Below are 23,197 nucleotides of genomic sequence, written 5' to 3' on the forward strand. Positions count from 1 at the left end.
TTTTGCGGATGCGGGCTGTAGATGGTTGCTTTTCAGTGACGCCGTCGGATCAGCCCACGCTGCGATTCCGCGTACGTGATGATGGGAATCCATGCTAACTTTGTTGTCATGTGTGCAGGATGAGATGTGTCCCATGCTGGAAAGTGATGGTCACATCATGATATATCTTATATCCCCAAAAAGAACTTGAATGAAAAGAAAAATTTCAATAAAAAAAAATCCCCCACCAAATGACTCGACCATCACCCCATCTTTCTCTCTATCTCTCTGTCTCTTCTCTTTTTCGAAACTCTGTATGAAAGCAAATGTAGTCCCCAATTTCCTCTCTGTGTGTATCCTCCCCCAAAGCAAAAAACCGGCACATCAAAAGCCTCCACGCAATCCTCGTCGAAACCCCGGGTTGTTTGGTTCCTTCTCCTCTCGTGTCCTGGATACGAACCGGACAGGAAACCAAACATCCATCCCTTTCGATATAGTCCCATGTGCGAGGGGGGTTTTTTCAGAACCTTTCTGTAGTAATCCTTATCAGAAATGCCAATGCCGGGAGATTGAAGTCATCTCCGCCTGCTGAAGAGCCACTGTCGCAGAGTCGTGCACTGGGGCACAGATACGGGTGGGACATTATCCTGCAAGAAATGAATATTATTAAACTGGGTGCTTTTATTCGGGTTTCGTTCATGCGTAAGTACTGCCAGACTTTCACTTCCATAAGTAGGGGGGGTTGCAGTCACTTATACAGTCATTTAAGACTCCTTGAGAATGTATTTGGTATAGTAGTTTCTAATAGGGAGCATACTTTACATGATTCTTTTGAACAGGATATCATAGTACCTAATATAGTCCTCCCAAGAGATCAGATCATATCTGATACGACACTCCTTTTTTCAAAGAGGAATGGAATATACCTTTGTCCTCATATCCACTGGCATAATCCTCGTAATCCATTTCACTTGACATAAGTTGTTCTTTTTACCAGACGCCAGGACCGGGGAGATGGCACCACACTTTCAAAAGTCTTTTGCAAATTCATTTCAACATGAAAGATTAACAACGAAAAAGAAAAGAAAAAAAGGCACAACTCCTGCCCTGTTTTCTTCTGGGTTCTCTATCTCATTCAACACTACCCCCACCGTCAATTCCTTTCCTGCCTCTATCGCTACCTGCTTGCCTTTATTATCTGGTTTTTTAGTTTCAGTTTTGTTTGGTGTCTAGTCCTTCTCCAATCTAACCGCGGGGTTACTTTCGATGAAGTTGAGGTCGACCTTGTGGCCCAGGAGTTCACGGATGTTGCTGACGCCGTACCTATTGCGTTCTCTCCGTTAGCAAATGGCCTCACGCCAGATGAAAGAAAGCGGGGAGGAACGTACTTAATCATCGTGGGTCTTTCCAGACTCAAACCCCAGCCGTACACCCGCATGTCTTTCGGAATTCCCATCGGCTCCAGCATCTCCGGCCGGAACATACCGCTGTTACCAATTTCAACCCACTTGCCCAGGCCGTTGTGGTACCCGAAGATCTCCATGCTGGGTTCGGTGTAGGGGTTGTAGGCGGGCTTGAAGCGCAGCTGGTGGATGCCCATCTTGGCGAAGAAGACCTCCATGAACCCAATCAGCCCGCCCAGCGTCAGCCCGTAGTCGGCGATGACACCCTCGATCTGGTGGAACTCGGCCAAGTGGGTGGCGTCGACCGCCTCGTTGCGGAAGACGCGGTCGATACTGAAGTAGCGCGCCGGGCGCGGGTTGGCCGCCAGCTTGTGCAGCACGTAGGTCGAGACGGAGGTCGTGTGCGTGCGCAGCACCAGGCGCAGCGCCTCGTCAGCGTCCCATGGGTAGCGGTAGCCGATAGAGCCGTACTTGCCACTCTCGTGGACCTGGCGCACGTCGTCCCAGTATTGCTTGTAATCGAGGGTCTTGGTGGGGGAAGTAGAAGAGGAGGAGGTGGTGGTGGGTTGGAGGGTCTTGATCTGGTGGGGGTCGTTAGGCGGGTCCTCGCGCGGGGGGTCGGCCTTGACGGGGTCGGCGATGTAGAAGGTGTCTTGGAGGTCGCGGGCGGGGTGCTGCTGCGGCACGAAGAGGGCGTCGAAGTTCCAGAAGCCCGTCTCGACGAAGCGGTTGGTCGGCATCTCCTCGAAGCCCATCTCGAAGAAGATGTTGCGGAACTCCTGGCGCACCTTGTTGAGCGGGTGGAAGGTGCCGGCCGGGGTGGGCGCACCCTTGGCCTTGAAGTTGTACGGCTTGAGGTGCGCCGTCTTCCACGAGCCGCTCATCAGCATCTCCGCCGTCAGGTCCGTCTCCTCCTTGACGAACTCGCGGGCGTACTTGGGGCCCTTGGCGATCTTGAAGCTGATCACCTTCTGCAGCGTCACCAGCTTGCGCCGCTTCAGATCCGTCAGCGCCTTGGCGTCCGGCACCGTCTGCGTCTTCTGCACCGTGAGCAGCAGCTCGCGGGTCTCGTCGACGATCGTCTCGGTTGTCGCCCGCAGGAGGTCCTTGTCCTTCTTAATCCAGCCCTTCTTGAACGCATTGCCCTGGCCGACCTTGGCGTTCTCCTTGCCCACAATGCCCGGCAGGTCGCCAATCTTCAATCCATCCAGAGCCGCCAGCACGGCTTGGAAAACCTTAGCCTCGTGGCTGCCATTGGTGGCGATCTCTTCACCTTCCGGGGTCAGAACGGCGATCTCTTTCTCGAGCGTGTCATACTCGACCATCTGTCGGGAGGCTAGACGGTCCAGTGAGGCCTTGATATTTAGTGAGGGGACGGAGGGGAAGGCTTCGCTGGACAGAATAGAGGCGTCGGACGCGGACAGAGCGTCCAAAATGGTTTTCGTCATATCGCTCGCCATGACTGCAAGCCAAGAATGGTCCCCAGAAGGTGAGTCCGAAGGGGAGTGGAGGAATGGGAGAGTGAATAGAGCAGGAGGGGTCGTGGAGGCACCGATCAGACACTGCCCACTTCAATTACAATTATGACTCTTTTCGGGCACGGCTTCTGCAGTACGGCGGGCGGGAACAACCACTGCCGCTGTGTCCCGTGACCTGCCATCGGCTCGTACCCCGCCATCTTCTTCGGTCATTCTTTTACTAAAGTTAAAGGATGGTCTTCACTGAGATCCCGAGTCATTAAAGCTCCACCCCCAACTTTACTCTAGTGATTATGCGGAGGACCTACAGATTTCGGACGGCTGGACATGGACATGTATCTAAGGTGTGCAGTCCCATGGAGGGCCACGGACTACACAACCCAAGTCCCATGATCTCGCTCAAGTCGTCAAGAGACCAGTTCGAAACCGATTGCCGTGCAACAGCATATGCCGGTAAAACCATGTATGTCGACTGTCCATGACAGGTATTGGGAGGGGAATGGGATCACTTGTAGTCGACCCAAGCATCTGCCCTGTCCACTGCAAGGGGCTCAGGCCAGGAGTCACCAAAACAAGAGAGCCCTCTCTCGAGAGACCATGGATAGGAATGAAGGATGGGTACTAGTTAGTTACAGTCTAGTACTCTCGTAATGAGGCTCGCTGCATCAAGTCACGATTGAAGCAATCCGTGCAAATCAAGTTAACTCAGCAGGATCTGTAGACGACCACTTTCGCATTGCGCTCAACCGTTAGGGGGTCTTAGAGTGAGGGATTCTCCTAAATTATTCATCCCGTGACGGACCTGGCCACCTCACTAAGCGTGAAAAAATGCCTGTCGCTGGCGATTGCCTGTGTGCAACCATGACATGCTGGGAACTTACTACTGAGTGTAGGACGCGGAAGATCCGAATGGACAGAGACGTGATATATAATTCTCTGTCGACCGAACCAAGGCACTTAGTTAACAGACCATGGTCTGGGGAAGCCTGTATTTTAGAGGAGTGGGAAGGGCAAAGTCCAATGATGCAGAAGCTGTTGACAAGTGCTACACCATCTCTGGTGACCTGAAGGATTATTTCCCTGCTTGTCCCGTAGTGGCTGGCAGCTGGTTGGATATACTAGGGAGTGACTAGTCTAGTGTATCTGAGATGATGCCAGGAAGGCATGGCTTTGCAACGGTGAACGAGACCTAATGCAGTTTAGGACGACAGACCCCAGCAAATAATGGACAGGTAGGGTTAGCGTCTGCCTCAAAAGCAAGATTTAGGGGGGGAGCAGCAGCAGCAGATTCTGATACTCTTAGCTTCTCCTGTGAATGGGCTTTCTGGATAGATTCACTGGATTGACCAGGCTGTTGCTCCTCCTCCTCCCACCCCTTCGGTCACAGATTACAGTGGTTTAAGTACGGAAGTGAGTCCAGACAGAAGTACAGAAGTACCAAGAGTCACAGACGTCTGTTTGGTTATGTGCCTTCATTATCTGGCATCCTAAGATCCTCGCATGAAAGTTCCCAGCCCAGTTTAGTTAGAGGTGAACCACGAAAGCTCTTCTCAGTATGGATCTTCATGATTGGCTGATCGGAGGACATCGACGGGTCTTGCACGCGACCGCTGGGTCTGGACTGGATCTTCCCGAGGGGGGATTTCTTATGGTGATGATGATGATGATGATGATGGTGATGATAATGATGGTGATGCCGTTTACTAGGTATGTATCATCACGGAAAGTAATCAAAACTCAAAGAAACTCTCTGGGAGATTCAAGACAAGCACTCGGATGGTCCCTTAACTTCCCTTTCAGCCATTCTCCAGACTTTACCTTAAATTTTTTGGCGATCATCCCGAACACTCCCCATAGAAAAGACTTCGAGAAGGAAATAGAGGAATTCCAATCCCATGGTTCTTTCAGTCTCGCAGGCGGTCTGCTCCACTCAACCCCAGCCGTGACTAATGGCTACTAGTAGTTATCGAGAATCCAAAAGAATGAGTTGGATCATTGCCCAACACGGCTGGTAACCCAATAAACTTATGCCAGCCGATGAACCTTAGGCGTCGACTTAGTCTTACTAGCAGCATCATTATCGATTGGCGATTCACGACCAAACATTGAAAATCCGATCGAGATTCCCCCCCCGAGCGAACAGGCGATGTCTCAGGCATGGACCTGTGCGCCTGGGCGGACATCCAGTGGACACCAACGGGCGGGAAAGATATGTATCCAAACCGAAAAGATGATAGCTAGACTGGCATGCACCTGCACCACTGGCAGTGTCTTAATTACTACATGCAAGAAAGATGATACAATCAAGCAGGAAACATGAAGTCATAGATCAACTTCTAGACCATTTCTTTACCAAGTTCTGCGGTACTAAGTAGCTACTAAGGGCGCCCGAAACACCACCTCGCGGGACAGAGGACAGAGGCCTCCTGTTCCTGCGGTGGTCTCGTCTGTCCAGACCGGTCTGCCCTGCAGTCATTCTTGATTTCATTTCCTCCACCCTCTGGTTTTACTGTCTTTGCGCATCCCGTCTCGCAGCTTTTTGTTTTCCCTTCGGTCGCCAACCAGTTAGAGCGTTGGTGCTGTTTGAGTCGATAGTGATAGGTAAACACAGGCCAAAGCCGTTTCCCGACGTCTCACCCGCTTCTGGAGCCCCGGCAATACGAATGCCACTACGTAGTCGACTTGCCGAATACTTGTTCCGGTGCCCCTCCCTAATATCCTTTCGTCTTCATCATAGGCAGTGTGATGGAGGATAGAACCGCGATGAATGGTAGTGGTGGGAACATGACTGGTCTTGATAATCTGCCGTGCATGTAGTAAGTAGGTCGTAGTCGCTTGCTTGATACTCCAAATCGAGCTCGTTCGGCAAGGCTTCATTCTTTCCTGCTTTGTACCGGTAAATATCATTGACCCAGTGCATACTATAAGTCATGCAATGTGGGCAGACCCCCCAGAATCAATATTCGGCAACCAAAAGGAAAGCTGCCTGGTGCTTCAAGGCTCAGGCTGCCGCCGGAGGTTCCCCCAAAGCAGGGATGTCCGTGCGGTTGATGTTGTGGTCATTTTCTGGCGGTATGGTACGGTATTGTTTGTATTGTTTGTAGTCATGCTCACGCGGCAAGGTCGCTCGCTTTCCGACACGCGCCAAGGGCACACACGCCACCTACCTACCAACATCCATTGACAAGCAGTTTGACACTAGGGGACAGACAGACAGTGAGAGGGAGAGAGAGGAGTGAAAATCTTCGTTCTTTCTTTGGTCGGTGTGAGACACCTTGGAAGGGGACCACTTACGATAACCGTATGAGACATGGTTATTCTGTACTTGTTTGGTGCAAAGTGGCAGTTCGCGGAAGAACGGGCAAAATAAAATAATAACATACCGTGTAAGATTGTAAATAAGCCGGTCAGTTTTCCTGCGCCCCCCTTCTTCCCCCCCCACACCACGCGAGCTGAAAAAATGCATTAGTGATTGATGACTTACTGTCATGTTATGAACTTTGCTGTCGTTGCTTCGACCAAGGGGGGAAAGGTAAGGATTTCTAAAGCCCCGGGAACCAAGGGTCGTGTCACTTTCGGAGATTAGGTTAGATTCCTTCTTTTCTTCTTATATCCTCAGCTGGGTAAGGAAGCAGAGAAATGGAATAGCCACTTAAGCACTATCTGAATGTCATAATGCAGAAGCAACGCAGAGGATAGAATATGAGATATACATGCTTATTGGTCTGTCTCTCGATGTGTACATTCCAGTCCTCGTTCGAAGTCCTGTGCGGGGAGAAGGAGAGGGGGAACTGAAAAACCAAGGAAAATTCTCCAGATCCTCCCGGGTGGGAGATCAACCGCTGACTGGAGGAACTGTTCAGCGGCAGCGATCCCTTGATAAGTGAGACGGTGTACGGAGTACTTTTTCACTATCTATGGATTGCGGTTTGAGCGAGGTTTTGAATGGTAACTTAGTGATTGCTATTGACCCCTCCCTCTCTCCTCTCTCCGACTCGGATCACGCCTCGTTGCTTTGCCTCGTCGCCAGGGGCGTTGCTTCAACTCAGCCTCAGTTGACTTGCACGCATGGGACCCGATCGCGGTCTTCACATATGAACTTGGATCGAACAATTTTTTACTCTGGTCATTCCCATCAGTATTCTGCGTTCTGCGATTGTACTGTACACCGTACTCCGTAGACAGTTGTCATTTGTCCTCTTTGACGGGGCATACTGGTTAACCTACCAGTTACTGGAAGGTTATGAATCTGCTGACTGATCCGACAGTCTCCCCTTTATTCCACTCTCTCTCCCAATAATAATCCCATTTCTTCGTCCTCCCCGCTCGATCTTTACTGTGCTATTCTTTTGGATCTACCTTAAACCTACCCATCTGCTGTCCATCCATTAAATCTGATCCGGCTACTTTTCACTCAGCCTGTCGTTGTTGGCTCTGGTTCCCAAAGGTGCAGTGCTTTGCTTTGCTTTGCTTTGCTTTGCTGTACTGTACTGTGCTGTGCTGTGCTGTGCTGTGCTGTGCTGTGCCTTGCCTGCCTTAATTTGCCTGCCTTAACCTCATTGCTGCTGCTTGCCGACAGTTTCTCAATTCTTCTTCTTATTCTTTTCCCCTTTTCTGATTCACGCCAAATCCACCGAGGATCTTCAAGTTCTTTGAGCCTTCTTGGATCTTCGCATCCACTCCATTCTCCACCGGACAGACAGACAGACAGACAGACAGAAGATAGACATACAACACGAACTCCTCTATGTCGTCCTAATACTATATCCAATCTTTTCCTTTACTTTCATCTCCGTCTTCCACCTACTTACTCCTCCTACTGGTCATTCGTGTCACGAAACCATTGTCACTCCTATCTAGGTAGGGAAGAACTCACTCCTCTCCCCCTTCTTCATCATCATCATCATCATCATCTTATCTTTTTGCTCCTCCCCCCCATCCCACCGTCACCGTCAGTTCGTCATCTCTGGTCAACATCTGCCATTTGCTTCAGGCTTATCCACTTGGGTGCTGCCTTTTGCTGCCTTCGCCCAATCATTCATCCGCCGAGGCCACTGCATTGGTTTTTCGTTATTTTGCCCCCCCTCTCTCCACACAATTTGCTGCTGGTGCCAAACTGCCATCCATCATCCCCTTTCCGAGTCAACCTCACGAAAGTCCGACCTGTTGCTGTCTTTCCCACTCCGCTTGGCTGTCCTATTCCAATTTTTCTGTGTTCAATTTTTTTTATTTTTCTCTTTTTTAATTTTTTTTTTTTATTTTTGATTCCTGACTTCTACTTATTGTTTCTTATTTCGGTATTTTCTATCCTCACCTTGCCTATTTCTCTTTCCTGAAAATTTTCCCTTACCCATTCGCCATTGATCCTCCTTTATCTCTTTTATTTTCACCTGGACGTTTTGTTCTCTGGTTATTTGCCTCATTTCTAATCTAATCACCTTCGGAGTCGAGTCCCGGTCACACTCTTCTTCTTTCCCCCCTCCTCCCCCCAAAACAATTTGACTTTCGGCCTTTCCCCTCCTGGCGTTTCCCCTCCGCCCGCTTCCCTTTTGCCTTGTCTTGTCCTCTATTATTCTGCCCTCGGTCTCCTCCCTCCCTTTCTTTATTCCTCGAACTTCATCATACTGTCACTCCCTTTTATCTGTCCCCATTCTTCTCGTCACTTCTTCTCATATGCAGTCTCACAGCTCCTAGACCGTAATCCGGATTACTACCCCCCCCCAAACCTCCCTTCCCCCCCAGGAAAATCTCCTTTCGCCCACCATACATATGTCATTGGACTGAGAAGTCCTAAGGCATAATGGCTGGCGCAGACGAGACGCTCGCGGCCGCTACTGCCATTCTCAGGGAGTTAGCCAGAGAATCCCCCGGTGCTCCCCCCTTCGACTTCGAATTCTCCCACACTTCTACTACCAATGGATGCGACTCGAAAGTGGCCAAACTCCCTGGAGAAAAAAGCGCGGCAAAAGCGGCATTCGAACAGGAATTGGAGGCTCTGGTTCGACGAGTCCACCATCTGGAATTTCAATCTGTCAGTCACCGATCACCCCCAGGAATCACCTTGAAGGCCTTTCAGCCCACCCTCGTCCCCAGCGAGAACGATTCTGAGACCCCTTGGGCATTTGGCCTCCCAAGCTTGGCATCCTCTGACGGTTCTGACTCTTCTTGTCTTATACAGCAGCACAATCCACATCGCTCTCGTGCATCAAGGCGATCAGCTCCCGGACCGGAAGATGGCGAAGCAGAGGAAGATATCGATGAAGATGACAGCGATGAGGACGAGGACCTGGGCTCAAGGACGCGTCTAGTACGCGAAGAGGATATCAGTTACTTACGGAATCATGTGCAGAAACAGGCGGAGGAAATAAGTTTCCAGAAGGACATCATCGCTCAGGTGCGGGATGAATTACAACAGCAGGAGGAACAAACTCGTCGGGCCCTCATCAAGGTGGAAAATGAAGATGTCGTGCTGCTGGAGCGAGAATTACGCAAGCATCAACAGGCCAACGAGGCCTTCCAGAAAGCACTACGGGAAATCGGCGGAATCATCACCCAAGTAGCCAATGGTGATTTGTCAATGAAGGTCCAGATCCATCCCCTGGAGATGGACCCTGAAATCGCTACCTTCAAACGGACGATAAACACCATGATGGACCAGTTGCAAGTCTTTGGTAGCGAAGTGTCCCGAGTCGCTCGCGAGGTCGGCACCGAAGGTATACTCGGCGGTCAGGCGCAGATCACCGGAGTGCATGGTATCTGGAAGGAATTGACGGAGAACGTCAACATAATGGCCAAGAACCTTACCGACCAGGTCCGTGAAATCGCCGCGGTCACCACGGCTGTCGCCCACGGAGACTTGAGTCAGAAGATCGAAAGTCGGGCTCAGGGTGAAATCTTGGAACTTCAACAGACGATCAATACCATGGTTGACCAACTCCGGACATTCGCCACGGAGGTCACCCGAGTCGCGCGTGATGTCGGTACAGAAGGTGTTCTTGGGGGACAGGCTCAGATTGAAGGGGTACAAGGCATGTGGAACGAACTCACGGTGAACGTCAACGCCATGGCGAACAATTTGACAACGCAAGTGCGTGATATTGCGACAGTCACCAAGGCGGTCGCAAAGGGTGACTTGACGCAGAAGGTCCAGGCCAACTGCAAAGGAGAAATCGCGGAACTCAAGAACATTATAAACTCCATGGTGGATCAATTGCGACAATTTGCCCAGGAAGTTACCAAGATTGCAAAGGAGGTCGGTACGGATGGTGTACTCGGTGGACAAGCAACGGTCAATGACGTGGAAGGTACATGGAAGGATCTAACAGAGAATGTCAACCGCATGGCGAACAATTTGACCACCCAGGTCAGAGAGATTGCCGATGTCACCACTGCCGTCGCCAAGGGTGATCTGACCAAGAAGGTTACCGCCAACGTCCAGGGTGAAATACTTGATTTGAAGAGCACGATCAACGGCATGGTGGATCGTTTGAATACTTTTGCTTTTGAAGTCAGTAAGGTTGCTCGTGAAGTCGGTACGGACGGCACTTTGGGCGGTCAGGCCAAGGTCGACAATGTTGAAGGAAAGTGGAAGGACCTCACCGACAATGTCAACACCATGGCCCAGAATTTGACGTCTCAGGTTCGAAGTATCTCGGACGTGACGCAAGCTATTGCCAAGGGTGATCTTAGCAAGAAGATTGAGGTGCACGCGCAGGGAGAAATTCTGACGCTCAAGGTTACCATCAATCACATGGTGGACCGATTGGCCAAATTTGCAACTGAGCTGAAGAAGGTTGCGCGCGATGTCGGGGTCGACGGCAAGATGGGTGGTCAGGCCAATGTGGAAGGAATTGCCGGAACCTGGAAGGAGATCACAGAGGATGTGAACACTATGGCTGAAAACTTGACCTCTCAAGTACGTGCCTTCGGTGAGATTACTGATGCTGCCACCGACGGAGACTTCACCAAGCTTATCACGGTCAACGCCTCTGGGGAGATGGACGAGCTGAAGCGCAAGATCAATAAGATGGTTTCCAACCTCCGAGACAGTATTCAGCGTAACACCGCTGCCAGGGAGGCAGCCGAGCTGGCCAACCGCACCAAGTCCGAGTTCCTGGCCAATATGAGTCACGAGATCCGAACTCCTATGAACGGAATCATCGGTATGACGCAGTTGACACTCGACACGGACGATCTCAAGCCTTATACACGCGAGATGTTGAATGTCGTGCATAACCTTGCGAACAGTTTATTGACTATCATCGACGACATACTCGATATCTCGAAAATCGAGGCGAACCGCATGGTCATTGAAAGCATTCCATTCACTGTCAGGGGAACTGTCTTCAATGCCCTCAAAACCCTGGCGGTCAAGGCCAACGAGAAATTCCTGAGCCTCACGTACCAGGTCGATAACACTGTTCCTGACTATGTCATTGGTGATCCGTTCCGTCTGCGCCAGATCATTTTGAACCTGGTCGGCAATGCAATCAAGTTCACTGAGCATGGCGAGGTGAAGCTTACTATCTGCAAATCCGATAGAGAGCAGTGCGCGGCAGACGAGTATGCTTTTGAGTTCTCAGTCTCTGATACCGGAATCGGTATCGAAGAGGACAAACTGGATCTCATTTTCGACACTTTTCAGCAAGCGGATGGCTCGACAACCCGGAGGTTCGGTGGAACCGGTCTTGGACTGTCTATCTCGAAACGTCTGGTCAACTTGATGGGTGGTGATGTTTGGGTCACCTCCGAGTATGGCCATGGTAGCACCTTCCATTTCACCTGCGTCGTCAAGTTGGCCGACCAGTCTTTGAGTGTCATTGCGTCGCAACTCCTGCCGTACAAGCACCACCGAGTCTTGTTCATTGACAAGGGCGAAAACGGCGGTCAGGCTGAGAACGTGATGAAGATGCTTAAGCAGATCGATCTGGAGCCTATTGTTGTGCGCAATGAAGACCACGTGCCGCCGCCAGAAATCCAAGATCCCTCTGGTAAGGAGTCCGGACACGCCTACGATGTCATTATCGTGGACTCGGTGGCCACCGCCCGACTCCTGCGGACATTCGACGATTTCAAATATGTTCCCATCGTCCTTGTCTGTCCCTTGGTGTGCGTCAGCCTGAAGTCCGCCCTTGATCTGGGTATCAGCTCATACATGACGACGCCATGCCAACCCATTGATCTCGGCAACGGTATGCTACCTGCGTTGGAAGGTCGTTCCACGCCTATCACGACGGATCATTCTCGTTCCTTCGACATTCTCTTGGCCGAAGACAACGATGTCAACCAGAAGTTGGCCGTCAAGATCTTGGAGAAGCACAACCACAACGTCTCCGTTGTTAGTAACGGTCTGGAGGCTGTCGAAGCCGTGAAACAGCGTCGCTACGACGTCATCCTGATGGACGTACAGATGCCGGTTATGGGTGGTTTCGAAGCCACCGGAAAGATCCGCGAATACGAGAGAGAAAGCGGTCTGAGTCGGACGCCTATCATTGCGCTAACGGCGCACGCCATGTTGGGTGACAGAGAGAAGTGTATTCAAGCCCAAATGGATGAATATCTGTCCAAGCCTCTGAAGCAGAACCAAATGATGCAAACCATCTTGAAGTGCGCCACGCTCGGTGGCTCCCTTCTTGAAAAGAGCAAGGAATCACGAATCTCGAGTAGCGGCGAGATGCACCCGGTCCATCACAGTGCCCCTGATAACAAGCATCAGCGTCCAGGTATGGAGGCAAGAGCCTTGACCGCATCAGGCGCCATGAATGGTGGTAGTCTGGTAAGCCCGACGTTGGAGAAGGAAGACATGACCATGGAAAGGGTACGTTTGCCATTGGACTATGAAGTCTGCCCATACTAATAAAGTCAATAGGCACTGTTGCGATCCAACAGCTCGTGAGACGATTTCAAGATTCTTCATTGCACTTGCTTTTTTCTGTTTCATCATTCGAGTGGCTTCGATGCAAATCATATACCCTAACCCTTTGCGCGCCTGTACGAACTGTTCACTGCATGGTGACTTCTACGTCTTTCATCACATGCCTCTTCTCATCATTTCAGTTGTGCCTTTGGATGCCGGGTCGAATTTTCCTGGCTTTCACTGGTGACTGAACCTACCTAACTCTCTCCTGTTCTTCTGCGTCTCGGTCGATTCTCTCTCCATCTTTGCATACGTATTGTTGCGGGCACATTGTCGACAGTTCCAGCCATGGTAATTTTTGTGTTGTTTGACACGTTTCGCGTATACTATATCTTTTGACTGATCTCGGATTGTGATTGACCTATCGGGCCTTATGTCTCTGGTATGGTGTTTTGTGGCGCCTGGAAGTCTCATGTATGACTTGGAGGGAGCAGGGGACGGCGGCGGATGGCTGCTCTTGTGCAATTCGGTGCTGACGGACTATACTACATGTTTTGCATGGAATGAAGATTGGCATGAGTTTGACATTCGCCCACACGAGTCTCCAAGAAAATCTCCCTGTATGTTTTGTAAAATGGTTGTTGCTGGATTTGATTCTTTGCGTATGGCTTGTCCTATTCCTACCATTCGATTCTCACCTGTTGCCTGATTATTTGATTATCCCACATTCTTTATCCTATCCTCTTCATTAAAGCCTGCGAACCTTTCCCAGTTCTGTATTGTATTCCTTCTTTCTCTTCTATCACTTGCACATGCAACAACCATTCGCCACAGAAGATGGAAAGCCCCGGTCTCCCACGACTCAATACAAGTTCTTGGATGATCCACTAATATTTAGAAAAGTATCATCCTCTACTGTAGTCTCTAAAGATGGAAAAGTCCACCGTCAATTATCGATAGGAATGTTTGGTTATTATGGGTCAGGTCAGAGACGAAGCAATTGCATCATCATCATCATCATCATCATCATCATCATCATCATCATCGTTCTGAGAATGCGAAATCTGGCCTTCCTTGCCTTCAGTTTTAGATTGAATGATACAGTGACAGGAGAACTGATCCCAATACTGATGTTTCCAATAACACTAGAAACTTCATAATCTGGCAATTCCCCCCTACTAATCGAGTTAAAAACAATACGACACAGCAAACATTAGTGGTTGAAACATTGAATAAACTTTGAAAAACATAGATGAGCTTTTATTGATCCCCCCTCCCCCCTCCCCTCTCCCCCCTCCCCCCAACCTTGTCCGAACGAATTGATTGACTTGAGAGGTGAAGTGGATGATTGCGCGCGAACTGACTCAAGCTGGAGGAGTTTTATGCCTGCTGTATCTCCCGCCGAATCACCGGATACCTAGTAAAGCCGTTCTCAGTCTCCCTCGCTGACAGGTACTGATTATTATGATAATGGCTCTGCGATGGCGCTGGCGCTGGTACCGGTGGCGCTATGTGCGCTGTAGCAGCAGCAGCAGCAGCAGTTGCTGTCGACGAGCTAGGAGCGAAGAAGGAGCCGGAGACTGTTGTCGAGGAGATGTGTCTTGTCGGTGTTGTTGTTTGTAGAGTTGGCGCTGGGGGTGCGGGTGGGGGATGGGGATGGGGAGGGGCATGGGGTTCCTCTTCCTGTTCTCCTGAAGCTGGGAAAGAGGGCCCGGGCATTGGGATCGTGGGGAGGGTGATTGATGGGACGGGGGAGGGAGTTGGGATTGGGAGGGACGGGGGTGGGAGGTGGGGTGGGTGGATTGCGTCGATGCTGGTGCTGGTACTTATGCTGACGCTGACGCTGCTGGTGCTGGTGCTGCTACTCGTAGTGATCTTCGAGGGTGTCGTCGATGGAGGTCGAATTGTTCGGCTGCGGATGCGGGTGCGGGTGCGAGTGCGAGTGCGAGTGCGTGTACGGGTTGACGGGGTGCGCGTTGGTTGGATACTCCCGCTGAGTGTCGTCAAGGTAGGTTCAGGGCCCGGAATGATGCCTCCGCGGCTGATACTAGTCAGAATAGATATCATTCCGCTGCTGCTGCTGCTGCTGCTGCTGCTCGGAGGCGGCTGAGAGACTCCCGTAGAAGAAGACGGGGGAATGCAGACAGGGATATCATCCGGGAGGAGGCAGATAAGAATGTCTTCCTCTTCCTCTTCCTCGTCCTCGTCCTCCTCGTCCGCGTCCGCGTCCTTTTTGTCGCCGTTGCTAGGCTTGGTGTCTGGCGTGGTGCTGGCGGTGAAGCTCTCTGGTAGGACTCCACTGGCTCCGTGGTTGAATAGTCCTCTTTTCAAGACGTGGGTGTGTTTGACGCTGCTGGTGGTGGTGCTGCCACTGCTGATGCTGATACTACTGCTGATGCTGATACTGCTACTGGTCGTGGCCGCCACCGTGACCGTGACCGTGTGGACGGAGGGACAGGGCGGGCATTGCACGGACGGACATGCAGGCTCATTTTCCTTTGGATCCTTTGGCCAGGGAGTCGTAGGATCTGGAAGGTGTGATTGAGAGCTGCTGTCGGGTAGTTTGCTGGGGTCTTCGACCCTCGAGCTGGTGGTCGTGGTGGGATGCACGATGCCGTCTGACGGCGGAATGCGGATGACGCTGTTGCTGCTGCTGCTGATGAGGTATGATGGAGACGAGATGCTTAGAGCTGGGTGTGGGATATGCTCTCCTGCGCCGTCGTGGGGCACACCTGAAGGGAAGGGGTGGATCACTGGCTCAGAGGAGGGGGTCACACCAGGCGGGAGATGGAGTGACTCGGAGGATGGCGTAGAGGAGAGAGCTGGAGAGAACGGGTGGAGTGAATGCACCACACTCTCAGCGATGGGAATGACCTTGCTTGAGTTGCTGCTCCCTGCAAGAGAAACAGATGCCGAAGTCGACGTTGATGAGTTGGTCCCTGTCGTGATGACAGGCCCCGGGTTTCCTGCAGCGATGCCTGGATATTGAGGGATCGCTGCTACGCTGGGGCACAATGCCCATGAAGCCACAATCACCGCTATGACCTGCTTTGAGGGAGGCATCTTAGGCTGGCTATACTGCCCCTGCTCTGTCCGAACGATGTTTAGTGAGAAAAAGCTGTACCAGGACCCGCAGGTCGGAAAATTCATATCTGGATGCAAGTTCCGTACAGTGGCATTATATAGTCTCTAATGACTTCGTCTCTATGTAATCAAGGAACCAAATGGGTAGCTCCTTCAATCCCTCGAATCACAGTCCAGACCTCTAGATCACTCATCATGACAACAGACATTCGTGATTGTCGGCCGCTGTAGTCGTTGGGCAGACGGCATCGGAAATCATGTCCGCATTCATCTCCGGCTCGTCTCATATTTCGCACACATGCAGGCGATTGTTTCTGTGGTGTCAAATGTATGCGATGAAAAGATTAGGTATTAGGCTCAATTATTTAAAAAACTTTCCTGCCGGTCATCGTCTTGGTTGGGTTTGTATAGCACCGGAATCAACCAGACAACAGGTATGGCCATGGTATTATCTTGAGGTTATCTTCGGTTTCGGTCACTCAATAAACCACAAGAGCCTGACGCCAGCCGACACGAACTAATTTGGCTGCAGTGACACAAACAAGGCCCATTGCATAGCAGCAGATCGTGAAGGTGATGAGACCCCAATACTCGCCATTGCATCGGGTGAGGATCTCCCCCGCAATGGGCATGCCGGTAAGAGTTCTATACGCTCATTAGCCCTGCAAATGACCAAATCCACACCACGAGTAGCGAGCTCAACTTACCCAAAACTAACGATCGTATATGCTGTGGCATAGTATCTGCCGTAGTTCTCGATTTTGCACAGCTGAGAGATACAGACCGGTGTCAGACTGATGTTACTGCCGCTGGCAAACCCGAACATGACGCAGTATACAATCATGACAGGCACACTGTCACTGGCTGGAAGCCAGAGGCATGCGTTGCATACAAGACACAACGCCACAGTGACAATCAGAGTATTGAAGCGGCCCAGGTGATCAGCAACGAAGCCAGGGATACCTCGTCCGAAGAACGAACCAGCGTTCAGGATCGCGAGCATTTGGTACGACAACTGCGTCGAGACACCCTTGTCCATCGCGTAAGATGAGATGTAGCTCAGCGGAACAAAGAGGCCCCATTCAATGAAGAAAACCCCCAGGGTCGTCAGCGTGAACACGGGATCCCGAAAGATCCGAAAATCGGGCAGAATTTCCTCTTTCGAGGCGGGCTTCTGGGGCAACCGAGATTTGATAAGGAGGCATGCTGCGAGCAATGTGATCAGGCAAATGAGAGCAACGACTCGAGTTGCCCATGCCCACCCTATCTTCGGAAACAGAGCCTCCAATGCAAGGGGGAAGATAACACCACCCACGGAGCCACCCGTCGCAGCAATTCCCGTCGCGATTCCGCGCCTTTCATTGAAGAAGTGTCCAATCGCAGAGATTGCTGGGGTAAACAGCAGCGAGGCTCCGATACCTCCTGCCACGCCGATAACTAGCATGAAGTGCCAGTACTGCGTGCAGAAACCCAGGGCAATCATCATTGCCATGATCAGCACGGCGCCGGTGCATACAAGAAACCGAGGTCCTTTAGCGTCGAAGACGGGCCCAATCTGAACGCCGCAAAAGAAGGTCAAGAAGGCATAGACGCCGAAGATCCACCCGATGCTGCCGGAGCTGTAGTCTTTCAACTGATGGATCTCTATGTACGCCTCGAGAGTGCCGATGGTGTTTACCATACCAAGAGAGCCAACAAGGCCCATGAAGCTTCCAAAGACGACCAACCAAGCTTCTAGCCCACCTTCCGGATAGGTATTGCCATCCGCATCGGTTGTTCCAACTGTCACTGGAACGCTATGCGCTGATTCATCCGAAGGAAATTCGCCAGACGAAGACCTGTACAACCCGCCTTCGAGCGTCGTTGGCGCACCGTGCGGGAGACCATTGATGGCCTGCGTCGCTGATTGTTTCTCATCCAATGCCGAGGTTGTCGCAGTTCGTTCAGTTTTGTCCACCCGCGGATTGCCCAGGGAGTCGATTGTTGTCGCCATAGTAGTAGTTAGCGGTATCGGCGGGAAGGTGGACCACAGCCGACTCAGAGGGAAGCTTATTTCTTCCGTGGGTTCGAATCGCAATGATAGAAGTTGAAAGAGACACAGTGGGTTCAAAACAGATGATATCTACACGAAAGAAGCAGCCATCTATGACACAGTCCACCTCCAGTCGTCAGGTGCAAGCAAGCATACCCAAAGAAAGGAACCAGGTACCCGGGGAAGAAAGCATGGCGGCAAAAGAAGAAAAAAAAGTGGGAAGAGAAAGGAATGGATACTGGATGCTAAGCTAGCCGGGCAACCGATTCGTGGGTGGATTTCGGAGAGCTCCGCAGTGGAGAGAAGGTTGTTCGCTTTGGGCCCCTCTGCTTCTTGCTCTGCTGGACTGACAATGAGGGGGTTTCTCCATGACTGGCCACAAATGATGTCTCGGTTGACAAATTTTCGACAATCTCGACTTCAATGGTTGGTAAGAAGAAGGGTCTGGCTGTCTCTGTTGGCTTGGCGAGTTGGTTGACACGCTAAACGGCATTGGGAAGGTAGAAGGAGAAAATCGAGGGAGTCATGATGAACTGTTTGTAGCTAACTCGTTAGTTAGACTTGTGAGTCATTAGAGCTTGAGTAGGGACACGAGAAGAAGCGAAAAAGTAAAGACAGAAGTGAAAGAGGAGTGATGGAGATGGGAAGACGAAATCACGACCTTACGTAAGGTCAGGTCACGACACTGACCTTATCGGGCAAGGCATACTTGACTGCACTGCAGTGTCAAGACAGACATTCACTGATGAATCTGTCACATAACCATGGGCAGAAGCAGGACTGAGATGCCAGTAGCCGTTCAACGTCTGCAACGAGAGGATACGAAGCTCTACGCCGTGTCACTGCTTCTGTCTGTATGAGTGCCTTGGTGTCACGGTTGTGGAGTGGTGCACCCCAACGTTTCAACGGACTCCATTTGCGATAGCACCGATGATATGGTCTTGCTCATAAGTCGAGAATTTGTCTCCTTCACATTTCTTATACAAAGGAAACTCTGATCGATAGAAGTGCACCATCATGATTGGCCCCAAGCCACACATCAGCGAGCAACCCATTACAATCCGTAACTGGCACCGCCATGTGGATTGGTTCAACACGACCTTCATCATAATTGTGCCTCTATGCGGCTGCATTGCGGCTATCTTCACGCCCTTGCGATGGCCGACTGTCATCTGGGCCGTCCTCTACTACTTCTGGACCGGGCTAGGGGTCACTGCTGGCTACCACCGGCTATGGTCCCATCGGACCTATGAGGCGTGAGTTCTTGTATCAGTGGACGTATACCTCCCCACCTCTGCCTAACTGCATGGCCCCAAAACAGTGGCCTATCACTAAGAATCTTCCTGGCCTGCGCTGGCAGTGGCGCCGTGGAAGGTTCGATTCGCTGGTGGAGCATCAAGCATCGAGCCCACCACCGGTGGACCGACACGGAGAAGGATCCGTACAACACCCGTCAGGGCCTGCTGCACTCTCACCTTCTCTGGATGATTCTGAAGCCGAACCCCAAGAACAATGCCCGGACCGATATCTCTGACCTGAACGCGGATCCAGTGGTCATGTGGCAGCACCGGAACTACACGAAGCTTGCGATTGGGTTTGGCCTGGTCTTGCCAACGGTTATGGCCGGCGTGGGATGGGGGGACTGGAAGGGGGGCTTGGTGATTGCCGGCATTCTGAGGATGTTTCTCTTTCAACAGGCCACCTTCTGCGTCAATTCGTTGGCCCATTGGCTGGGCGATCAGGCTAGCTTCTCCCCTTGTATATGTGCAAAATATTGTGGTCTGTGGTGTGCGTGCGCTGACGACTATCTGCATACAGCCCTTTGATGACAGGAACTCGCCACGCGATCACATTCTCACTGCCTTGGTCACGTTTGGCGAGGGTTACCATAACTTCCACCACGAGGTAAAGCAATTTCTTCTGTGTTTGTGCGGGTCCTTGGCGTGGGGGAAGGGGGCTTTTCTTGATGACACTGGTTCTTTCAGTTCCCCTCGGATTACCGCAATGGCATCGAGTGGTGGCAGTACGATCCCACCAAATGGGCGATCTGGATCTGTGCCCGGTTCCGGCTGGCCTCCAACCTCAAGCGTTTCCGCACCAATGAGATCGAGATGGGCCGTGTACAGCAGCTGCAGAAGAGACTCGATCACCGGGCGGCCTCTCTCGGGCGGTGATGGCTGGGTGCCAGCTGTATACCCTGATCGTGCGAGGAAAGAGGAAGAGCAAAAGGCAGGCTTGCATCAGGGCAGTGGTGGTCTTCTTTCGTCCCCATTCTTCCCTCTTGATTTAGCGCCAATAATGCTTTTTGGTAATCAGACATAGTTTGAGATCAAATTCGGGCTTCACGGTACTAGATGTCAAATGTATGATTCAGAGTTTCAAATTCCTCATTCTAGATATTATAACCAAGCATGTAGCTGTAGGAGGGAACCTGACTACTAGTATCCTTACTGACCGCGAAGTCTTTCGCAAAAAGAGTGCAGCCATCCTTGCTTCTGCTGTACCTTACAGTGAGTATTCTGCCTCGATGCTGGAGAACCACATAACTTCTTCTTGCAACCATTCCTCAATCGCCTATCCTCTTGCTTCCCACCCCCGCATCATAAACCTTCTTCCCCCGATACCAAGTCTGCAAAACCTTCGCCTCCAGGAGCGCCTGAGATGTCCACTGCATATCCACCACCAAAAAGTCCGCGCTCAACCCCTCCTTCAAACTCCCAGTCCACTTCTCCGCAAATCGTGCGTACGCCGCGCCGGTCGTAGCAGCAGTCGCGGCCTCGGCCAAGCTCAGTCCGAAGTGAGGGTTGACGGTCTCGCTCGTCCCCAGCTCCAGGGCTGACCGTCTGGTCGTCGCATTGTAGAGATTTGGAAAGGGGGAGTGACGGGCGGTAGGCGCATCAGTTCCGATCGCAAGCGGAGCGCCACCGTCTAAAAACTCCTTGTACGCGAAGGCGCGTTTGCACCGCTCCGGCCCGTTCAGGCCGGGCCATGCCTTGAAGAGAGCCGGGTCCGAGTGCACGGGCTGCACGGAAGCAGTGATTCCCAGCTCACCGAGGCGCTTTGCGTCCTCGGAGGTCGACAGTTCGAGATGCTCGATCCGGTGGCGGCGGCCGGGGCTGCCGACTTCGGCCAGAACGTTGATGGCTTGGTGGATGGCCTTGTCGCCGATGGCGTGGATGGCGCATTGGAGGCCGGCGGCATCGGCGCGCTGCACGACTTCTCGAAGCATGTTGGCTGGCCAGATCGGTTCAACGGGGTCCAGTTTCCCGCTGTATGGCTGCTGTAGAGCGGCAGTGCACCCGTCGACCACCCCGTCGCAGATAAGCTTGATTCCGACGATGGTGAAGGTGGGATCTCTGTATTGTCTGTTCAGCTCGATGGCGCGGTCGACGAAGCGGAGGTGTGCTTGTTGGTCATCTGAGAAGGGAACGAGCCAGTGGGCTGCGATGTGAAACGGAACGTGCTTTTCCTGGCGATACTGCTCAAGAAGACTCCAGGAATCCTCGTCCATGGCCATATCGACGACTCCAGTGTAGCCGGCGGCGGTGTATGAGAAGACTGCGGTGTCCAAAGCACTGATTTTGTCCGCCGTGGAGTATAGAGTCTCTACAAACGGCCAAGCAAGACTCACGACAGCCGACTCATCCAGCAGACCCGAGGCACGACCGTGCTCGTCCCGATGAATCGTGCCGCCAGGGGGGTCCGACGCCGTGTGCGCTTGCATTTTATCAAGAGCAGCAGAATTGCACCACATCGAGTGGAGATCGAGAGAGTCGATGAGAATCGGCCGGGAATCGAGATCATCCAGCATGCTTGCAATGGCAATGCCCTTGGTAGATGACTGAATCCATCCCCGGCACAAGATGTAAGGAGCCGACGGGTTTGCTGCCGCGTATGCCTTGATGGTTTCTCGGATCTGCTGGAGGGAGGTGCAGTCGATGAGGTTCACTTTGCGAAGGGAGTGGCCGTATTTCAAGATATGAACATGCGCATCAATAAAGCCGGGAATCACAATGCGATTGTCTAGGTCAATGACGGTTGCTTCGTTTGGAATATCTGCCTCATCTAGGGATCCGACGTAGGAAATCTGGTCGGTGTCGATGATCATTCCGTTGGCGAACTCATGGCCATCTTTTGCGGATGATGGCGCAAAGACACGACAATTCCGGAAGACGGTGGTCATACTTCGGTGAAGAAAGGGATGCAAAAGAGACCGTCACCAGCATGAACTGGTCGTTGCTCTACTATTACTATCACTACCTACAGTGTACGGTAGTATTTAATGAGAAGCGAATTCTGGGGTCGCGAGGACTTTCCTAATTGGTTCGGGCTTCGGCACTTGCCCGGTCAAAAGTGGTGAACTGCCCGCGGGGTAACCTTCTTAGTATGAGGCCCAAGTGATGATCCATCATCATTTGCTGTGCTGCTCATACTAGAGGATACTATACCTTGATATCACTTCCAACGGCCACTTCCTTGAGAGGGTGCACTGTCGCTGTTCTCAGAAAAAGTATGGAGAGATATCTGAACTACAACTTGCATCTTAGCCAGTCCGTTACCCCGACCTTCCCAGCCCCAAAGAGTCTGATAAGTCTATCGCTACGCGAGTCAAGGATGATAGGCTGAACTGGTCTACTTTCTTAACTGGCTGTTACTTCAAGATTCCCCTTTGAGCATAGCCCTGTTCTGCAGTTGTCGTTCAGCTTCGTCTTTGAATGGCTATGGCTGAGGATCAATGATGATAAGGCAGTCTCAACACCCTCCTGGTGCCGATGTATGTACTTGCAATATCATAAATGAGCTTTGAATCTTTCTTTCCAATGAACTCCCGTTGCCCTGATCAAGGGCGGTGATGTCTCCGCACAGTCAGAACAATGATTCTGCCTTTCTGCCTAGCCGCCAGACACCGTTCGTCTCGAAGGCATGTATTGCCTTCTTTCGACTTTGTCGGATGCCTGGGATAACAGGACCAAAGACCTCAGCGCAGGCTCCGAGGTCATCCTCGAGCCTAAACCCAGCAAGAGGCCGAATGATTTTTAGTGAGTACACGGACCGTCTTCTCAACTGGAATTGTGAAACTCATCAAGGATTTCATCCAGAATTGGCTACAGTGGAGGAAGCACTTGAACTTCGGCTTGGTCTCATACTATGTGATCATGGTCATGGCATTGTGAGTATTCGGTGTATGACGGCCCTATCTAACGTCGCTAGGGTCAATGTTCCCACTGTGACCTGGAGTCCTGTCAACCTGGAACTTGGGTTTAGCTTCGCCTTTCTCAATGACAGCTATGCCGCTGGGTGTGGTGGTGGATGGCTATTCTGCTTGGGGCAGGATTTCTTGCTTTCATCTTCTTGTACGAGGAGA

At 51.6% G+C, this 23,197-nt stretch overlaps 7 protein-coding genes across 7 annotated transcripts; 3 read left to right on the forward strand and 4 right to left on the reverse strand.

Annotated features, from left to right (window-relative positions):
- Positions 1 to 839: 839 nt before the first annotated feature.
- On the reverse strand, positions 840 to 2,968 carry BP01DRAFT_388930 (phenylalanine--tRNA ligase subunit alpha). Its single transcript, XM_025577878.1, has 2 exons — positions 1,368 to 2,968; positions 840 to 1,302 (listed from the first exon to the last, which is right to left on the reverse strand). The coding sequence occupies exons 1-2, from the start codon at positions 2,840 to 2,842 to the stop codon at positions 1,209 to 1,211; spliced, it is 1,569 nt and encodes a 522-aa protein (XP_025435089.1). The 5' UTR covers positions 2,843 to 2,968; the 3' UTR covers positions 840 to 1,208.
- Positions 2,969 to 4,192: 1,224 nt separating this feature from the next.
- On the forward strand, positions 4,193 to 4,913 carry BP01DRAFT_121402 (uncharacterized protein). Its single transcript, XM_025570399.1, has one exon. It carries the CDS (start codon positions 4,416 to 4,418, stop codon positions 4,818 to 4,820), a length of 405 nt encoding a protein of 134 aa, XP_025435090.1. The 5' UTR covers positions 4,193 to 4,415; the 3' UTR covers positions 4,821 to 4,913.
- Positions 4,914 to 8,660: 3,747 nt separating this feature from the next.
- tcsC (putative two-component osmosensing histidine kinase (Bos1)) lies at positions 8,661 to 12,755 on the forward strand (the record flags this gene model as incomplete). The annotated part of the gene is made up of 2 exons (XM_025576240.1): positions 8,661 to 12,677; positions 12,729 to 12,755. The coding sequence occupies 2 exons, from the start codon at positions 8,661 to 8,663 to the stop codon at positions 12,753 to 12,755; spliced, it is 4,044 nt and encodes a 1,347-aa protein (XP_025435091.1).
- A 1,341-nt stretch (positions 12,756 to 14,096) lies between these two features.
- Positions 14,097 to 15,779, reverse strand: BP01DRAFT_362813 (putative extracellular threonine rich protein; the record flags this gene model as incomplete). Its single annotated transcript, XM_025576241.1, has 1 exon — positions 14,097 to 15,779. The coding sequence occupies one exon, from the start codon at positions 15,777 to 15,779 to the stop codon at positions 14,097 to 14,099; it is 1,683 nt and encodes a 560-aa protein (XP_025435092.1).
- Positions 15,780 to 16,070: 291 nt separating this feature from the next.
- BP01DRAFT_121498 (MCT family MFS transporter) lies at positions 16,071 to 17,937 on the reverse strand. Its single transcript, XM_025570401.1, has 2 exons — positions 16,508 to 17,937; positions 16,071 to 16,445 (listed from the first exon to the last, which is right to left on the reverse strand). Exons 1-2 carry the CDS (start codon positions 17,791 to 17,793, stop codon positions 16,280 to 16,282), a joined length of 1,452 nt encoding a protein of 483 aa, XP_025435093.1. The 5' UTR covers positions 17,794 to 17,937; the 3' UTR covers positions 16,071 to 16,279.
- A 507-nt stretch (positions 17,938 to 18,444) lies between these two features.
- Positions 18,445 to 20,208, forward strand: BP01DRAFT_121467 (acyl-CoA desaturase). The gene is made up of 5 exons (XM_025570400.1): positions 18,445 to 18,783; positions 18,841 to 19,088; positions 19,154 to 19,574; positions 19,651 to 19,737; positions 19,818 to 20,208. The coding sequence occupies exons 2-5, from the start codon at positions 18,850 to 18,852 to the stop codon at positions 20,004 to 20,006; spliced, it is 936 nt and encodes a 311-aa protein (XP_025435094.1). The 5' UTR covers positions 18,445 to 18,783; positions 18,841 to 18,849; the 3' UTR covers positions 20,007 to 20,208.
- Positions 20,209 to 20,220: 12 nt separating this feature from the next.
- On the reverse strand, positions 20,221 to 22,089 carry BP01DRAFT_121500 (amidohydrolase). Its single transcript, XM_025570402.1, has one exon. It carries the CDS (start codon positions 22,013 to 22,015, stop codon positions 20,399 to 20,401), a length of 1,617 nt encoding a protein of 538 aa, XP_025435095.1. The 5' UTR covers positions 22,016 to 22,089; the 3' UTR covers positions 20,221 to 20,398.
- Positions 22,090 to 23,197: the final 1,108 nt, after the last annotated feature.

This window comes from Aspergillus saccharolyticus, assembly GCF_003184585.1.
Source record: "Aspergillus saccharolyticus JOP 1030-1 unplaced genomic scaffold BP01scaffold_3, whole genome shotgun sequence".
Taxonomy (NCBI): domain Eukaryota; kingdom Fungi; phylum Ascomycota; class Eurotiomycetes; order Eurotiales; family Aspergillaceae; genus Aspergillus; species Aspergillus saccharolyticus.

Excerpts from the sequence above, each read along its gene's own strand:
- BP01DRAFT_388930 (XM_025577878.1), bottom strand. The coding sequence starts at position 2,842 with ATGGCGAGCGATATGACGAAAACCATTTTGGACGCTCTGTCCGCGTCC. Across the intron at positions 1,303-1,367 it reads GAAAGACCCACGATGATTAA|GTACGGCGTCAGCAACATCC; the intron begins GTACGTTCCTCC and ends AGAACGCAATAG.
- BP01DRAFT_121402 (XM_025570399.1), top strand. The coding sequence starts at position 4,416 with ATGGATCTTCATGATTGGCTGATCGGAGGACATCGACGGGTCTTGCAC.
- BP01DRAFT_121498 (XM_025570401.1), bottom strand. The coding sequence starts at position 17,793 with ATGGCGACAACAATCGACTCCCTGGGCAATCCGCGGGTGGACAAAACT. Across the intron at positions 16,446-16,507 it reads TATACGATCGTTAGTTTTGG|AACTCTTACCGGCATGCCCA; the intron begins GTAAGTTGAGCT and ends ATGAGCGTATAG.
- BP01DRAFT_121467 (XM_025570400.1), top strand. The coding sequence starts at position 18,850 with ATGATTGGCCCCAAGCCACACATCAGCGAGCAACCCATTACAATCCGT. Across the intron at positions 19,089-19,153 it reads TCCCATCGGACCTATGAGGC|TGGCCTATCACTAAGAATCT; the intron begins GTGAGTTCTTGT and ends GCCCCAAAACAG. Across the intron at positions 19,738-19,817 it reads ACCATAACTTCCACCACGAG|TTCCCCTCGGATTACCGCAA; the intron begins GTAAAGCAATTT and ends TGGTTCTTTCAG.
- BP01DRAFT_121500 (XM_025570402.1), bottom strand. The coding sequence starts at position 22,015 with ATGACCACCGTCTTCCGGAATTGTCGTGTCTTTGCGCCATCATCCGCA.